This window comes from Diorhabda carinulata, chromosome 4 (genome assembly GCF_026250575.1).
Source record: "Diorhabda carinulata isolate Delta chromosome 4, icDioCari1.1, whole genome shotgun sequence".
NCBI lineage: Eukaryota > Metazoa > Arthropoda > Insecta > Coleoptera > Chrysomelidae > Diorhabda > Diorhabda carinulata.
Genome location: NC_079463.1, coordinates 16,353,391 through 16,371,076, shown reverse-complemented (window position 1 = coordinate 16,371,076; position 17,686 = coordinate 16,353,391). Strand labels below are relative to the sequence as shown.

Below are 17,686 nucleotides of genomic sequence, written 5' to 3'. Positions count from 1 at the left end.
TCATTTACCTGGTTTGTTCAAAATATAGAATGGGCCGGCATAATCAACTCCGGTCACTTCAAATGGAAGCGTAGGCCTAATTCTTTCATTCGGTAGGTTTGACATTGGACAGGAAAATGGAATAGGATTGAACTTGAAACAATTCACGCAATTTCTCACTGTTTGTTTGGCTAATATAGAACCACCAACAGGCCAGTAGAATTGTCGAACCGAACTTAATAGTAGTTGTGGTCCTGGGTGTAACAATTGACTATGTTTATGATTAAAAATTAGCTTGGTAAAATTGTGTTTACTTGAGAGTAAGATTGGATGTTTGATGTTAAATGGTAAGTAAGTATTTTTTAATCGTCCCCCAACTCTGATGATTCCTTTCTCATCAATAAAGAGCGCTAATGAGGCAAATTCATGTTAAGCATCTAATTGCTTGTTTTTACGAAGTAATTCTAGCTCCTCGGAAAATGATTCCATTTGAGATAATTTAATTAAAATAGTATTGGTGTTTTCCAATTCTTCAACTGATAATGGGCCAATAACTTTGGTATCAGACTTTCGTGCATTATTGATAAAACGCATACAATATGCTGTGACTCTTTTTAATCGTTGTAAACAAGAGAATTTTGTAAATAAATCACAAATTTTTGTATGTTATGATATGACCAAAATAGTTTTAGATTTTCTTAGTTCTGGGAGATCGTGTTTAGAAATTGAAAAATTAGTAATTGGCCAATCTGATGATTGTAACAATAAAAATTGAGGTCCTTTCCACCAAATTGCACTTGACATCAGCATTTTAGGCATTATACCTCGAGATGCTAAATCTGCAGGGTTTTCCTTAGTACTAACATACCTCCAATTTTCAATGTTCGTGAGAGATTGTATTTTAGATACGCGATTAGCAACAAAGGTCTGTAATAAATTGGGTTCCGTGTTAATCCAACATAGGGCGACTTGAGAATCGGACCACAAACAATAATGAATATTTTTTAAATTGAGGGCATTGACTACAGTATTTACTAGTTGTGCTCCTAGAAGACAAGTACACAATTCAAGTTTTGGAATTGTTATTGTCTTCAGTGGCGACACTTTGGTTTTGGCACATAGTAATTGAACGTTATAATTTCCGCTATCGTCAACACTACGTAAGTATATGCAACATGAATATGCATCTCTCGATGCATCGCAGAAGCAATGGACATCTGTAAGTACATAGTTTAAATAAATAGCATTTCTAGGAATAGATAATTGATTTAAACTGCTAAGTTCATTCTGAAATCGATACCAAGTTTGTTCTATATCTTGTGGAATAGGCTCATCCCATCTAATGTGTAGGGACCATAATTTCTGTATTATTAATTTTGCAATAACTATTGAAGGGCTCAATAACCCCAAAGGATCGTAAATTTGAGCAATAATTGAAAGAATGTGACGTTTAGTAATTGTGTTTTGATGGGTAAATTGTTTAATTGTATATTTTAGAATGTCATTTTTATTGTCCCATTGGATTCCCAAAGTTTTACAACTTTCTTTATCACCTATATCTAAAATTGCATTTGAGATATTGTTATCTTTGAAGTCACAAACTACTTGAAAATTATTAGAAATCCACTTTCTTAAAATGAAATTAGCGGATGATAAGACATCATATATGTCTTTGCATAATTTTTGTAATTCTATTAAATCGTTAGAACCGGTCAACAAATCGTCCACGTACATGTCCTTTAGTATTGTTTCACAGGCTTTGGGGTATTGATTCATATTGTGTTCCGCTAGCGTCTTAATACACTTAATAGCCAGATATGGAGCTGATCGAGTTCCATATCTAACTGTATTCAAGTGATAAGTGCAAAAGTTACTTTTGGGGTTATCACGCCATAGTATCTGTTGTAAAGGTCTATGCTCTCGATCTATGAGAATTTGACGATACATTTTTGATATGTCAGCGGAAACCACGAATTTATATGTTCTGAATCGTAAAAGAATGTTTATAATGTCATTCTGAACTTTAGGGCCGATATATTGTAGATCGTTAAGCGACCACCCTGTAGACGTCTTACAGCTTCCATCAAAAACTACGCGTAAACGAGTTGTCGTACTCATTTCTTTTAAAATACCATGATGTGGTAAAAAGTATTTAATTCCATCGGGTTCAATAGTTAATTTAGTCATATGACCTAAAGTTTCATATTCTTGAATAAAATCGGTATATAATTGTTTAAATTGAACATCCGCGAACCGTTTTTCTAATGTCTTAAATCTTCTAATTGCTTCGGGTTTAGACCTGCCCAATAGTTCTGGGGATTGTTTTAACGGGAATTTTACTACAAACTGACCGTTTTCTATGCGGAAAGTATTTTCGTTAAATAAAGACTCACACACAATATCGTCTTGAGATAAAAATTGATTACTACCTTTTATTTCTTCAATTTCCCAGAATTTCTTTAACTGGTCATCTTCAGGAATATGACTTGAAAGGTTACACATGATTGTTTTATTATTATCAATTGGAAGCGCACCTGTTACTATCCATCCAAATACAGTGTTAACTAACATATTATTTCCCAATTTTATTTTTTCGTTTAATAACAAATCCCAAAATATATTGGCGCCCAACAATAAATCGACTTCTTGTGGATATTCAAAACTGGGCTCAGATAATTGAACATGTTCCGGTATCTTTGATGTACTAGGATTAAAATAAGCAAATGGAATATTACCAGTTATTACAGGGACGACTAAACATGAAATTGTATATTCATGATCATTAACGCAAGAATAAAGAGAAATAGAACATTTTTTATTTATATAAGATACAGATTTACCTATTCCAGAAATTGAGACATTGGTAGGTAACAATGGTATATTTAGTAAACTACATAGCCTTTCAGTTATTATATTGGATTGAGCTCCACAATCCAGCAGTGCTCTTATTTGATGAAAATTGCCTTGGTTATCTTTAATTTGACATGAGACGGTAGATAACAGTGAATTGGCGAAAGTTTCCGCTTTTAAAATCGTGTTTGAATTATTGTGGTTTACAACTACATTCATCGAAGTTGTTGGTTCATTAGAAGGATTATTTGCCGGGGGTACTACATTATATTGTTTGTGAAGCAGTGTATTGTGCTTCCTTTTGCATATTGTACATTTGCCGTGTTTACAATTTTGTTTATCATGACCTGCAAGTAAACAATTTTCGCATAAGTGCAAATTTTTAATTTTATGAATTCTTGTATCAACATTTAAAGCTAAAAACCGAGGACACTTATCAATTGTATGAGCTTGTTTACAATAATTACAGGACAATGATTTATTTGTTGATAAAAGCATATGTACTGGATTGTTCTTATTCTTACTTAAATTGCCTATGGATTTAGTTGATTGTTGAGACTCGTCCAAACATTGTAAAATGTCAGAAAATGTCAAGAAATTCATAAATTCGTCCAAAGTTGGTAATTCAGAATGATATTTCATTTCTTTCCAGTCACGAATCGTATTTTTGTCCAATTTATTGGCCACAATATAAATAATAAAGGAGTCGTATAAAATATCTTTAGTTAACTCTAAGCCTTCTAGCGATGTTAAATGTTTAGAAATTTCATCTAATAACTTACGGAATTGTATATAATTTTCTCTAACAATATTTTGCACACTTAGAATAGACTTGAAATGGCTATCGATTAAGAATTGTTTTTTATCAAATCTTTCACCTAAAAGGTTCCAAGCTCTTTCAAATGGTTTGTCTGTACTGTCTAAACCTTCAATAAATCGAGAAGCGTACCCTTCTAGAGACGCCTTTAAAAACTGAAATTTTTGATTCTCATTCAAATTTGTATTGTCACATATGATAGTTTTAAAATTGGTTTTAAATTGAAGCCAATGACGAAACTCTCCATCAAAGCTAGGTAATTTTAACTTTGGTAATAAAACATTCTGAAGAGGATCAAAATTATTCGACGAAATGTTGTTAACTGAATTTGAATTTTGTTCAACGCTTGTATCTAGACGTGGTTGTAAAGTTTGTATAAATTGTTTCAAAAAATCAAAAGCAGCATAATATCTATCTTGAAATGTATCGCGTTCATTGAATTGTTCATCTAAGTCATCCTCTTTACATTCAGACTCTAGAATCGATTGGATTTTGTCAAATTCATCTAATAAATTTAAGTTATTGTCGTATCGCATTTGTATTTCATTAAATCCTGGAACTGATTCGTTAATTTTATCTATGAATTTTTCTAATAATGAAAGTTTTTGTTTAATTGTACCTCTTTTACGGAATAAAATTGTGAGGTCAATATTCTCTATTGGGGGCATTATTGCAGTTTAAATTGTAATTTATTATCAAAAAATAACCTACGACAGCAAATTGCACCTTAATTGTGATGAAATAGCTACTTCAATTGCTTAACATTGATTGTACCTTCTTACTAGGCTTAAAATTGTAAGTAAAGTAGTAATTTGTATCTTTTAAAATAATTGCATGTGATTTTTATAAATCAAACTAATGAAATTGTATTATAAATTGCCTAGACTGAATAGAAAATAAATTGTATTATTATAAACTGTTCAATTGAAAATTGTAAGAAAAATACGTCGCATATCTTGTTGCGATGTAAAATACCGCTAAAATTGTCTTAACACATTTAAATTGTAATTTTTATTAAAATAATTGAATCAATTTTCAATAGTTTATTGAAGAGTTTCGACCATTTTCTGATTAAATAGAACAAATGATCCTAAGATAAAGGAAAAAATAGAATAAAATAGGAATTGTATGGAAAAAGTACCTGAATTGCAGTCGTTCAGTCAGTTAGTCACTATCGCTTGTTACTTCGCTCGATATTTTTCTTCGCCTCTTCTCTGGGCCACTGGACACACTCGATTGTTGTTAAATTCCAGATAGTTTTTACACTGTTTAGATATTTTTCTATCTTATATTTATCTGGATCGAAGACCAAAATGTTTAAAATTCTTTGCTGGTTCAAATAAACTAATTGTTGATGTGTGGACTGTATTATTTATTAATAATATTAAAACATGTGTTAGTTGGGTTTTAATGGCGATATAACAACAACACATTTCTAATTAATACAAAAATAGAAAAAACTTTATGTTGGGCGGAGTTGCCACGTTTTCGACTTATTTTAACATAATAAAAAATTATTTTAAACATTAATTTTAACAATATTCGTCTACGCTATAGTAGACTTTAACCTCATTTTCCAGCATCCTATCAAGGATCATTTTATTAATGTCATTAACGGCGGCATTAATAGGACAGACCTAATTCTTCGTAATTCTCATCGTAATGTCTAGCTCTTATATTGATACTGAGATGGGAAGTACTAAACGAAGACCAAGTACGCTCCGTTTGAGACATGCATTCACGATGTCTTATGGCCCCCTATAATTACCGGTAAAGTCTGTCTAAAAGGTAAAGAACTTTTAGATAGATCTTTTAAATATCTATCGACAGCTTCAATAGCTAATTTATGGGTCATAGGAGATTCATCCCAAACGATCAAAGCCACTTCATTGAGTATTGCCAGGCTTTGTTCTGATTCCAAAGGCCATCCCGGCATGGTTTCAATCGTTATATTAATTGGTAATTTGTGGACTGTAGTACCGCCGATCAATAAATTGGCAGCAATACGGGTCCATGCCACAGCGATAGTTTTTTTATTGAAATATTGTTGAATAGCTTTCGAGAGACAATTATCCAAGAACGTTTTTCCCGTTCCTCCAGGTCCATCGACGTAAAATAAATTATGCTACTTTTACAATTTATAGAAAGATCCTTTTTTGATCGACGTTGAGATCTATAGGATCGTACTGAAAATTGTCGTCAATTTGAGATTGATTATTAAGATGACGACGACGCTAAGCTATAGGTAAATCGTTATCGTAATTTACACCATAATCATAATCACGATCGCAGTTAATATCATTATTAATATCGGGAACACGGCTAAAAGCAGCACCACCTCTATTATTATCGTGAATAGGACGTACACGCTGCAATAGATAAATTTGGTCTATTTCTCTTTAATATTTCGTTCATTTCTTTAAAAGCTTCTTCCTCCGATACTAGAGACGTTTCAGATTCACGAAATCGTCAATCATAAATTAACAGAATTGATGTCAAATGGCTTTTTATTCCGTGAAACCCTCATCGATTGTGATACAACAGTAGAGTGCAAATAGCTTACGTGGGTGCTGCTTTAGAATGACTTCCCTCATAGCTTGTTCGAATTCTTCGGTTCAACGAATATAATTTTTTCTACGGCATGCTTCTTCAAAAGTGTCAATCGTCGTACCGTCATCATCATTTTTTTTAAATCATCATATGTTGTCGCTCCTTTGGTTCGTGATAAGAGCAGTCGGAGGAAAAAAAGTTTCATTTGGCCTGCGAGCGGCGATATATCAATCATACAGTCGATCTGCTTACTTACTTGACGCCTGGATTGCCCTTTGCATTCTTTATTGTTCCAGGTGTAATGTTGAGGAATTTCGTGATACAAGTAAGTACGGGCGACAACGTCGTGCGAATTCAATTCAAAGTAAGCTTCTAACTTTGAGCGTGATTGCAGACGCGCTTCAATGTTATTGGCTTTTCCTAATTCTTCGACCATTATTGTTCTATCGCCCGGTAAGTGTACAGACAACACTAACACCGAATGGGAGCGATTGTGCATTCTAAATTCGAGAATTCTCCACATCGCTTCCATCGTACTAACGTATCTATAATCTTGATAATTTTTTATTTCATCGATAACCAAAGTTTCCATGGGAGTTTGCTGCAATTCAGTCGTTGGCTGGGAATGTGCTCGACTATTCCCATCATTATTACCTTCATCTATGTGCAGGGTTATAGAGTCTGAGCCTTTTTTGTATATATTTATGTAGATATTTCATTGTATAGAGGGAACCTACCACTTCGTTATTGATATGACATTGATATTTGCTCAATAGATAAGCATTATAGGGTACGAATAGTACGAATTTGTGTACGGTACCTGTAAAATTCGCTAAATGTAATGCTTTTGGTTTTGTTATTTCGATTTAGTCTTTTCTCACAATAGACAGTGGGTAAACCATCGGATCTGCCAATGGAGAGAGATTTTTTAATTCGTGATGCCTCATATGAAGCTGAGACGCATAAGGGTTATGTGGATACAAAATTAGATCCACTTGGAAGGGAGGCTCGTCCCCTTGAAAGACTGCAGTTATTTCGCTGCGGTTTTCGGGCAAATTATAATTTCGATGTCGATTATTGATGTTTATAATGTTCATAAATTATTAACGAATACAGTGATAAGTGGAAAGATTTCGAGATAACTCACCAAACAATATTTGTTACACAAAAACTAAATATTCCAATAACAGAAAAATGACTAACCACATTAACACAAATAAAGAATGACAAGTTGTCAAATAAACAGTTACATAGACAAATAAAAATTGATGATAGAGGGAATTGATATAGACTGACTTTGTTTATGTATTGAAGTACAGTAAGACCCCGCTTAACGCGGGGGATACGTTCGATCAAAGTAGAGCGTAATGCGAAACAGCGCTAAACGAGGCTATCTTTACATATAAATATTGGGGTTAGGGGAAGATGGCTAGGAAATTGGTTAGGTATTAAATTTTAAAAGTATGTTTTTTTTTAATAAAAATAAAACCCAACATTTATTTCTTAAAGCCCAAATTAATATCACATTATTATTTCTTGCAAAAATAAAAAAATATAAATAACAAAACAAATATTCTTAAAAAAAAACAAATAAAATTCTAAGTCAGTCATATTTAGTTAGCTTTCCGCGTTTTCAGTGTTCTGTCTTTTTGTGACAAAAGCATTTAATGTTGTTTGCCTTTTTCTTTTGCGTTGTTCTCTTAAAAGTTCTTCATAAACGGATAGAGCATCTCTAACACCACGTCTTACTTTTGAGCTCCTGTCAAAATTCGGATCATTTTCAATGAATTGATCCATTATTTCAGTTATGGTAGACAAACTCCTTTTTACAAACGCCATCGAAAATTCTTTTTGCTCTTCTTCTGAATCACTGCTGTCAACATTTTTGTTTTCTTCTTGTTCAGTTAACTCCTTGAGCGCATCATTAGAAAGACTAGCCGCTGCTTCTTGAATTATTTCTTCGACATTTACCCCTTCAAAACCGGTTTGCTTCGTTAATTTCATTATCTCTTCCACTATTTCATCCACATCGACAGAGTGTCCAACGTCATCGCTCTTACTTAAATCCGGACAAATATTCTTCCATACTCCTTTCAAAGATCTTTCTGTTACCCCATTCCAAGAAAGGCCTATGTTTTCATAGCATCCACGATGTTGTAGTTTTTCCAAAATTTTCTTATGGACTGGTTCTCTTCTCCGTCTGTTTTTTCAAACATTTGCATGTTGTTAAGTTTGAATAGTAAATGTGTTGGGTGGCTTGGAGCATTATCAATTAACAGAAGTGCTTTTTGTTCAAGTTTTTCAATTTCGCAATAACGTTTAACAAACGCAGAAATGTTCAGTGAACCAGTCCTGGAAAATTTTCACAGTTATCCATGATTTTTTATTAGACTCCCAAATTACAGGTAAAGTTGATTTAGATATGCCTTTCATCGCTCTTGGGTTTTTGGAATGGTAAATTAGTATGTAATGGTTTTAATTTAAAATCTCTGCTTGCGTTACCACCTAGTAGAAGGGTTAAGCGATCTTTTGAAGCTTTAAATCCTGGTGCCCGTTTCTCTTCACGGGATAGAAATGTTAGTTTCGGAATTCTTTTCCAAAACAAGCCTGTTTCATCAATATTAAAAACCAATTCTGGAGGATAGTTTCCTTCTTCAATTATTTTTTTTAATATCGCTGGAAATTCAGCCTCCGCTTTTGTATCACCACTTGCTGCTTTTCCTGTAATCTTTATGTTGTGAAGGTTATTTCGATGTTTAAATCTATTAAACCATCCTCGACTAGCAACGAAAGTTTCACTTTTGTCAATTGTCTCAGCCTGAATGTAATTAAAAATTCTTCTAGCTTTTTCCATTATGATAGATTGGCTTAATGGCATATTGCGGTCAATTTCGTCGTCAATCTATATAGACAGTCGTTTTTCCATTTCCTCTATGATATTATTTCTAGAACGGGTAATTCTAGTTGCAGAGCTTGACGTAGTTGCAGTTGCCGATGACAGTATTTTTTCTTTATTCTTCATGATGGTCCTTATTGTTGAAGTTGGCAAATTCAATGAAGTACTAATTAGAGTTTGACGTTCACCAGAGTCTAATCTTCTAATCACTTCATGATTCACATGACACATCACATGATTCATATATCGTATGTTAGGAATATTTGAGAATTCATTTTATATAAGAAAAATAATTAGAGTTCACAAATTATAGAAGTAGAGAAAATTTTTGGTTCTGTGAATATAACCTTGTTTGGTAATAATTGGAACATTGAATAAAAATGAAAAATTATAACAAACAGTTTGAAAGTTAATAATTATCATTATAAACAACTTTTTCTTTATCACTGATAAAGACCTCTCTCCTCTTTCAAAATTAGTTTTTTTTAATAATGTTTAAAAAATAGATGAAAATTGACGTTTTGATTAATGTTAAGTCTATCAAAATATAAGGTGAAACGTAAATGTTTATCTATCTTTTGAAAATTATTGAAAAAACTAATTTTCGAATAGAAGAGAACTAAAATTAAGAACATTAGACACAAACATATATAATTAAAAGTGAAAACTGTATCTTACAGAGGTTTAGAACTTTAACAAAACATTGTCATGAAACATAATTTAATATGTTACAAAAATGTTAAATGTTTAAATGTTTATTATTTTAGAAATGGATATTTTCTAGATATCAGTAATGAAATTAAAGTATCAATTGAAAATGAGATATAACTATTGGAGTATAATATTAATTGATATTTTTATAAGTTGATAACTGACTATAACTGTAAAACGTTATGTATAAAGTTATGATTAACTTTATACAACATATTAAAGATGACATGGTGAGGAAAAAATCAATTTCAATAGGGAAATATATATCATCTAATCTAGTTTCTAAAAAAGGAATGATATTTCAATGTAAATCTTATTTTAGAATCCTCAGAATGAACCTTTTTCATCTATAATTAATTATTTCAATGAAAATATGTTATATCAATAGCATAATCAATTATGTAATGAAATTACCAATTATAAAAATTATATAAAGTTACTATCATAGTAATGAAATGGGATTTTTGGAACAATTGATAGTTCTACATCAAAAAGTTTACTTCAGTACTTTACTAACATCTGTTAGTTGTTAATAAATTCTCTATAGATATTAAAAAAGTATTGATCAAGTTTGATGATGATTTGAATACAACTAACCAAATAATATATTTTAAAAAAAACCAAACACAACTACAGATATTTAACAACATATATACAAAATATCTAGCTGCAAAGTATAACAATCAATTTGCCAAATAAAAGATTACATAGACAAATAAAAATTGATGATAGAGGAAGTTGAATTGAATTAAATATTTTTGTTTAGGTATTAATTTATCTGTAAATGAAATTTTTGATTCATATACTGTGTGTTACGAATATTTGAGAACTTATTTGATACAATGGGGATAATAATTGATGTTTACGAATCATTCTAATTAAATTCTACAATAAATTTGAAAAAGGTAAATAAAAAACATGTTATCTATATAGAAATGATTGAATAAATGATAAATAAATATGTTTGATTTTCGTTTTACGTGAGTAAAATATATTTAACATTATTTTTTATGGAAATACGTTGTAATATTTCAATACAATATATGCAATGGGAGAATCGTCATAAGTATTGAATTATATTATGCATTTTTATATACAGGGTGATTCGTTACGCATGTCCAATCTCTGAACTGTAGATTCTAGACCTCAAAATATGATGATTCTGCTCAACATGCCTTATGCAAGTATTGCTAGTTTCCGAGATACGTTAAAGTTTAAATTTAAATTTTTATTTTCGCAATAATTTTTCATGTTTTTTGGCATGAGGAATCATAATTTGTCCTCTAATTTAACATTGCTAATAGAGGGCGCCAGTTACACTTGTTTGTGTTAATTGAATCAAAGTAAACGTTTGTCGGACTAAACTTACAACTAAAATAATAAAAAAATTTTAAACAGCATTAAATTCTACAAAAAAAGTTACTCTTCTTTGATTCGTGTAACTCAATCGGTTATCGAGTTATTTGCTTCTAAAAAGTTCAATAAATTTTAAGTTTTTCATAAAAAGATTTTATTATTCCTTAAATATGTAACAATAACAAATTTGTAGACAAAAATAGAAAACTCGAAATGCCCACCATTTACTCCAATACACTTTATGATCCGCTTTCGTAAAGATCTCTTAATATAAAAATCACATTCGTGAATTAAGCCGCTTTCTTTTCAAGTAGGCTTGTGACGCTATTAGACAGTTTATGTAGAAGCAAAAATTGGATAATAATAATAAGTAATACATTAGTATACCATTTATTAACAATTTAGTAATTAACAAGTATAATAGTCATTTATCAAATAATGCCTAGGCATAACGATTTTTCCAAAAATGGGATATGCGCGATATGATTTGTGTGTTTGCTCAGTCTAATTATAGTGGTCCAGCTGCGGCTCGAAGATATTTACAATTATATCCAAATTGAAGACAACCCAATTACAAACTTTACAACCGCTTAGGTGAAACGGGGTCTTTACGCTCTAAAACTGAGCACGGTGCTACGAAAAAAATGACTGCCGATGAAGAAGATGAAATTTTAATTTCTATTTGTAATCCAGACATCAGTACTCGCCGATTAAGTCTGCAAACAGGTATAAGCCAATCATCTATTCTTAGAATATTGAAGACGGAAAAATTGCATCCATATCATTACACTCCTGTTCAGAATTTATTAACTCAAGATTTACCTTAGCGTCTACAATTTGCCCATTTTTTGCAAGATAAAATAAATGTTAACCCAAATTTTTATTAATTATTAATTAATTATAAAAATAATCATTTGTGGGATTCTGAAAATCCACATGCTATGAGGGAAACACATTTTCAGCTCGAGTTTAAGGTTAACATTTGGTGTAGTGTAATATGTGGGTATTTAATAGGTCCTTTTGAACTGCCTACCAATTTAAATGGACCTCTTTATTCAGATTTTCTTCAAGAACATTTACACTAATTACTAGAGGATATACCTCTCGCTTTAAGACAAAATATGTGGTTTTTGCACGACAGAGCACCACCACATTACTCTTTACAAGTTCGTCGATACTTAAACGAACAGTTTCCGCACCGATGGATTGGTCGTGGAAGTGAGTTTGCTTGGCCACCACGAGGCCCTGATTTTGGATTTTTCAATTTGGTCGCAAATGAAGGCATTAGTTTACAAAGAAAAAATTACTCCTCTTCCACAACTGCGACGGAAAATAGAAGAAGCCGCGGATGTAATTAAAAATAATAGACAAGGATTATTTGATATTAAGAGATGTTTACGAAAGCGGATCATAAATTGTATTGAAGTAAATGATGGGTATTTTGAGCATTTGCTTCGAAGTTTTTCATTTTTGTTCACAAATTTGTTATTGTTACATATTTAAGGAATAATAATTTTTTTTTACGAAAAAATTAAAATTTATTGAACATTTTAGGAGCAATAACCGATTGAGTTACACGAATCAAAGAGAGTAATTTTTTTGTAAAATTTAACGCTTTTTAATATTTTTTTATTATTTTAGTTGTAAGTTTAGCCCAAAAAAAGTTTACTTTGATTTAATCAACACAAACAAGTGTAACTGGCGCCCTCCATTAGCAATGTTAAATTTTTTATTGCTATGTGTTATATTTTTCCTATGACAGTACCTATATCCTTCTTTCGATTTTCCTACAACAAAACGTTTCAGCTCCTAATCTGTGAATAATATGAATTTTTATGTTGATTTTTCTGAGAAACAAAATTTCTCAACTTCCACCCCATTAAATACGTGAATGTATAGGAAAGAAGAATTGCAATAGAACTGTTGAGTGAATTGGAGGTTTCCTCAAACGATTAATGGCGTAAAGACAACGATATCTCTTATTGTATTAAATTTGTTCATTCTCATACACAGGGATAAAGGCAATATTCCGAAAATTTCTCGGTTTTGCGCCAAAATGTTGAAAATATAGGTTCGTTGAAAGCTTGTGAAAAATAATCAAATATTATCCTCATATCATTTAACACTTCGCAAAATCTGGTTGAAATCGGGGTCAAAAAGTTTTTTTTTTCATTCCACTTGAATACCCTTTGAAATGTCGATCAAAAAGCTCAAATTCATATATATATATATATATATATATATATATATATATATATATATATATATATATATATATATATATATATACATTAGCGGCGTGAAGTGGAATCCCCCCATGTTAAAATTGCGGTTAAGGTGACATCAGCGGTAAAGTGGAATCCAATATACAGATGCCAATTTGCAAATCGAAAAAAGATAGTGCATTCGACTTGGAATTTCATCAGCTATCACATAAGGCAAAAATGGGCCGGAGTGCAATTTACACCATATTTGAATGGATTTTAAATTAAAGTTCACAGAGTTTCTGTTGTATGGCTCTGGTATCGCTTATTTGTATATGTAGGATTAAATGAACGGTCAGATTGGCATCCGTGTATATATTGACCATTTAGCGGACACTCTGGCTTCTGTATATCTATATTATTTGCACTCAGGCATCCGCACAACGTTGCCAATTCAACGGTTCATCTTAAAATGAAATATTATCGTTGTAATCATATCAGTTACTAGTATAAATAAAATTTTCCGTCGCACCAATGTTGCTCTTGATAATATTCTGTTTTTTCATCACCTGAGGCAACGTATCAAAACGTTATAAGTAATATGTCGATAATTTTCGTCTGTAAAAAAATCTAAAAATCATCTAATTCCAATAAAAATCTCTCAAGTGTTTATAGAAGATATGAGAATATCAGAAAATAATGGTTTTGGATGTTCATGTAAACGCTTATTGACGAATAATTGTTGATATCTTTTTTCTTCAAGTAATAAAATGAACAAAAATGTTGATTATCCATTTTTGAACAAGTCAATGTGAAAAATTGAGAAAATTCTATTTTGCAAACCGAAGCTAACGTAACCTGACCAGGTGGCCGTGAGCGTGTATAATTATCGTTAGTGTTACATTATCTATGACATAAAATGTAATAATTAGATACTCAATGAATCAACAAAACAATGATTAGGTTCAGTTAGGTAAAAGTGAATATCATAATCAATATCATAACATCAAACTCTCCATGATTCAATATGAATCGCTTTGAATAATGAGTGAATCATTAATACAATAAAGACCAGTATATGGCAATCCTTATATCTATCAAAACAGTTTGAAGGATGTTTGATAACTTCATTTCTTGATTAAAATTATTGCTTTTAAGTAATACTTTTTGTTTTATTTTAATTATGAATTCTGATCTCATTTCTTATTACAACAATAATATGAATTTGTGATGTTTTTTGAAAAGATAACCTCGACATCAGGTAATTTAAGTATGCTAAGGAATGTCAACAAACACTGAGACAAGAGAAACATAACTGCCCAAAATTGCATTCAAAGATTGTTCAGACATTAATTTAGTACTTTCCGCAAGACAATCACCAGCGATTTCATCACTTGAAACATCAATTTTCATATTATTTGAAATATTCATCTCAAGAGTTCCTAATATATTGTTTGCATCCTGTGGTTCATATTTTGTTTCAACTGGTGCTGCTTGTAGCAGAGAGGACTCAAACGTTGACATATCTGATACGGTGGACGAAGGAGCATATTCGGATTCTGAAGTAAGAGATGGATCCGATATTGAAACTAAAACCAAATGTTATTTTAACAAGATTGGTAATGATAGAAATAATAATAATATTGTTGATGTACTGAGCCAATTTCTCAAAATTTTTTAGAAATACAGTCAATTCTCCAGTCCGAAACTGTTGATTGAATATTGATGCTAATTTTCAGACTGCTCCACGACCACCAGTGATTCTATCTTACTCAGAATGATTTGAATTTGTTTTATTAAAGTACTCATCAAGTGTGTGTAGGCAACTATTTTTTATTATTTCCAACAGCAAGGTATGTTTTTGAAAAGTGAAATTCTACATGCATCATTCGTGCTAAGTTAGTGTCGAAGTATATTTTATACAAATGCTAAAAATTCAGCGAAAATATGTTTTCAGTCAGACGGAAACGTCAACTATCGTCTCCAGTACTTATCCCTCTTATAATATATAGTATTGACGACTTCAAATTATCAATGGAAAAGAAGGAATCGTTTTTATATTGAAAATGCATTTCTGAACTTTTATTTATTAAAAAGGAGATTACAAGTGTGGAAATACCGTGATACCGTGAGATTTAAAAACAATGTATTATTAGTTTGACATTACTCGTTAATCATTTAGATTTGTCTGTAAGTCATTTTGCACTTTCCTAGCTAATACCACGCCGAACATTGAATTACATCCACAACGAAGAGCTTGATGCCGATCGACCGACAATCGAGACAGACATCTCAATGTTTCGCAATTGCAAGGAGAGAGGTATAGCCACCGACTAGTTTCGACTTTGTTATGATCTCATCAGGATGGCATAATACTCTCTCGTCTGGTCCCCTAAACCAGACTGAAAATTACGATGTTACCCTTTGCTTGGATAAAATTCCCACCAATATGAGAGTCCCAAAGTATCAGTTACAGCTTATTGCAATTACAAAGACACGATAAAATTATTCTGAGGAGAGAACTTCTTGCAAAAAATAGCAGCTGTGTTACTCGGTTACGAGTGGACAATTCATGAAAGTAGATATGCGAACAGTCACAAATTTACATTATTTGTTCTACAACAAATTTTCATTTCGCAGTCAGACTAGGTGGTCTGTAAACGTAGATGGGAGCATTCCAAGTGGATTCGTAATAGGACCCTATTTTATTGAAAAATCGGCAAATGGATAGAGTTTCAAGTCGTTTACCGCTACTTCTTAAGGCTTATCAATTTCAAAGAAGGAGTTATCCTGTTTCGAAAGTGAAACTCCATGTTTCTTCTTTAAATGGCGTCGAATAGCTTGATGCATTTATATCAGCATATTATGAAAATCAGCTAGACACAGCAAGTATCATTAAGGGCCCTAATCAAATGGTTCATAGGTGGAAGTTTCATAAACAACATTTAAATAGTACAAAAACTATACAGTTCAGAGTTTTTAGGTTTCGGTATAAGTTATGGGCCAATTCAATCTAAAAGAAGAGCCACATTGTTCAAATTTGGCAGAATGAAATACAGGATGACTCAAAAATGTGAAACTGTTGTAGAGAGTTTGTTGTTCTTCTGTACATGTATATACTTTTCAAAACGAGGTTCGAGTTTTATCAAATCTTTAAGTTGGAGTGGGCCTAAAAACCTTTATCTACGACAGAATATTTGGGTTGTGCGTTTCAAAGTACAGAAGGTGGTGACCTGCATACGACTTTCATGAGGAACTAGTGGAATACCGTATATGGAATATGAAAAAATATTTCTTGTTACGATGGCAAATTGCAACAAATTGAAATCTAAGATACAAAATGTCTCATGTAAATAATTCAACTTTGTTCTAATAAGACGTTATTGAACAATTGTAATCAATTTCAAAACATGCTGAATTTGTATTCAAATACATTCAAAAAAATTGAAAATGAACAGCTGTTCAAAAGTTGAAGATATTGATAGAGTTAAGAATATTTATTTAATCAGATTTTAAAAGCTGAAACAAAATTTTATGGTACAAGAGAATATATTTGTTAACTGTTGAATACCAAAAATCATAAAATCGTTTCTCATCTCTTTGAATAATGAAAATTAGATAAAGTGCTGAAATAAAAGAATAAAACAAAGGAATTCTTCAAGGGATTTAATGAAAAGGAATGTTTCAACAACAGCTAATATTCAGGTCGAGGATCATGCTCGCTAATGGTATTTTATCCCAAGCATGCTCTATGGCATTCCCATCTCTTTTGAAATCACTCAATACGGATGTGGTCTCGCATATCATTATTAAAGAACTACCCATCTTTGTATTAGCATCACGGATTCTTCTTTCATCTTTAAGATCAATAAACTAATGAAAATTCTTCTTCCTACGATTTTTTAAGCATAACGAAGATTTGCAGTTGGATAACTATCATCAATATTGTTTGTTTGGGTCCTTTTTCGTCTGTCTGTATTTAGCCCGCTTGTAATAGCCCGAGGAGACTCTTTAATAGTTATTTTTTTCTTAGTATTATCAAAATCAGCCAAAAAATTTGTTCAGCTATTCAATATTTTTATAAAATAAAAAAATAAAAATAAGCAATTCTGGATGCAGGTTGCTTATCATAGATCACAAAAATGGAATAGAGAAATTTTCAAAAAACAGCACCAAAATAAAACTAACGTTTATTCTGAGACATCGACAACAGAAGGGTTTCTGTGATCTACCATATTGGTGACTCTGAAATAATGTCCAGTTTTTTAGTTTTTTAATCAGCTCTTAAATGTTCGGAGAGTTTTGAATGTTGCTTCGATAAGT

The 17,686-nt window shown here is 31.6% G+C and overlaps 1 protein-coding gene across 1 annotated transcript; it reads right to left on the bottom strand.

Annotated features, from left to right (window-relative positions):
- Window positions 1-645: 645 nt before the first annotated feature.
- LOC130892979 (uncharacterized) lies at window positions 646-5,380 on the bottom strand. Its single transcript, XM_057798740.1, has 2 exons — window positions 5,284-5,380; window positions 646-4,235 (listed from the first exon to the last, which is right to left on the bottom strand). Exons 1-2 carry the CDS (start codon window positions 5,378-5,380, stop codon window positions 646-648), a joined length of 3,687 nt encoding a protein of 1,228 aa, XP_057654723.1.
- Between the last annotated feature and the right edge of the window lie 12,306 nt (window positions 5,381-17,686).

Excerpts from the sequence above, each read along its gene's own strand:
- LOC130892979 (XM_057798740.1), bottom strand. The coding sequence starts at position 5,380 with ATGTCTCAAACGGAGCGTACTTGGTCTTCGTTTAGTACTTCCCATCTC. Across the intron at positions 4,236-5,283 it reads TGAGAATTACGAAGAATTAG|AAAAATTCATAGATAAAATT; the intron begins GTCTGTCCTATT and ends TTTCATTATTAG.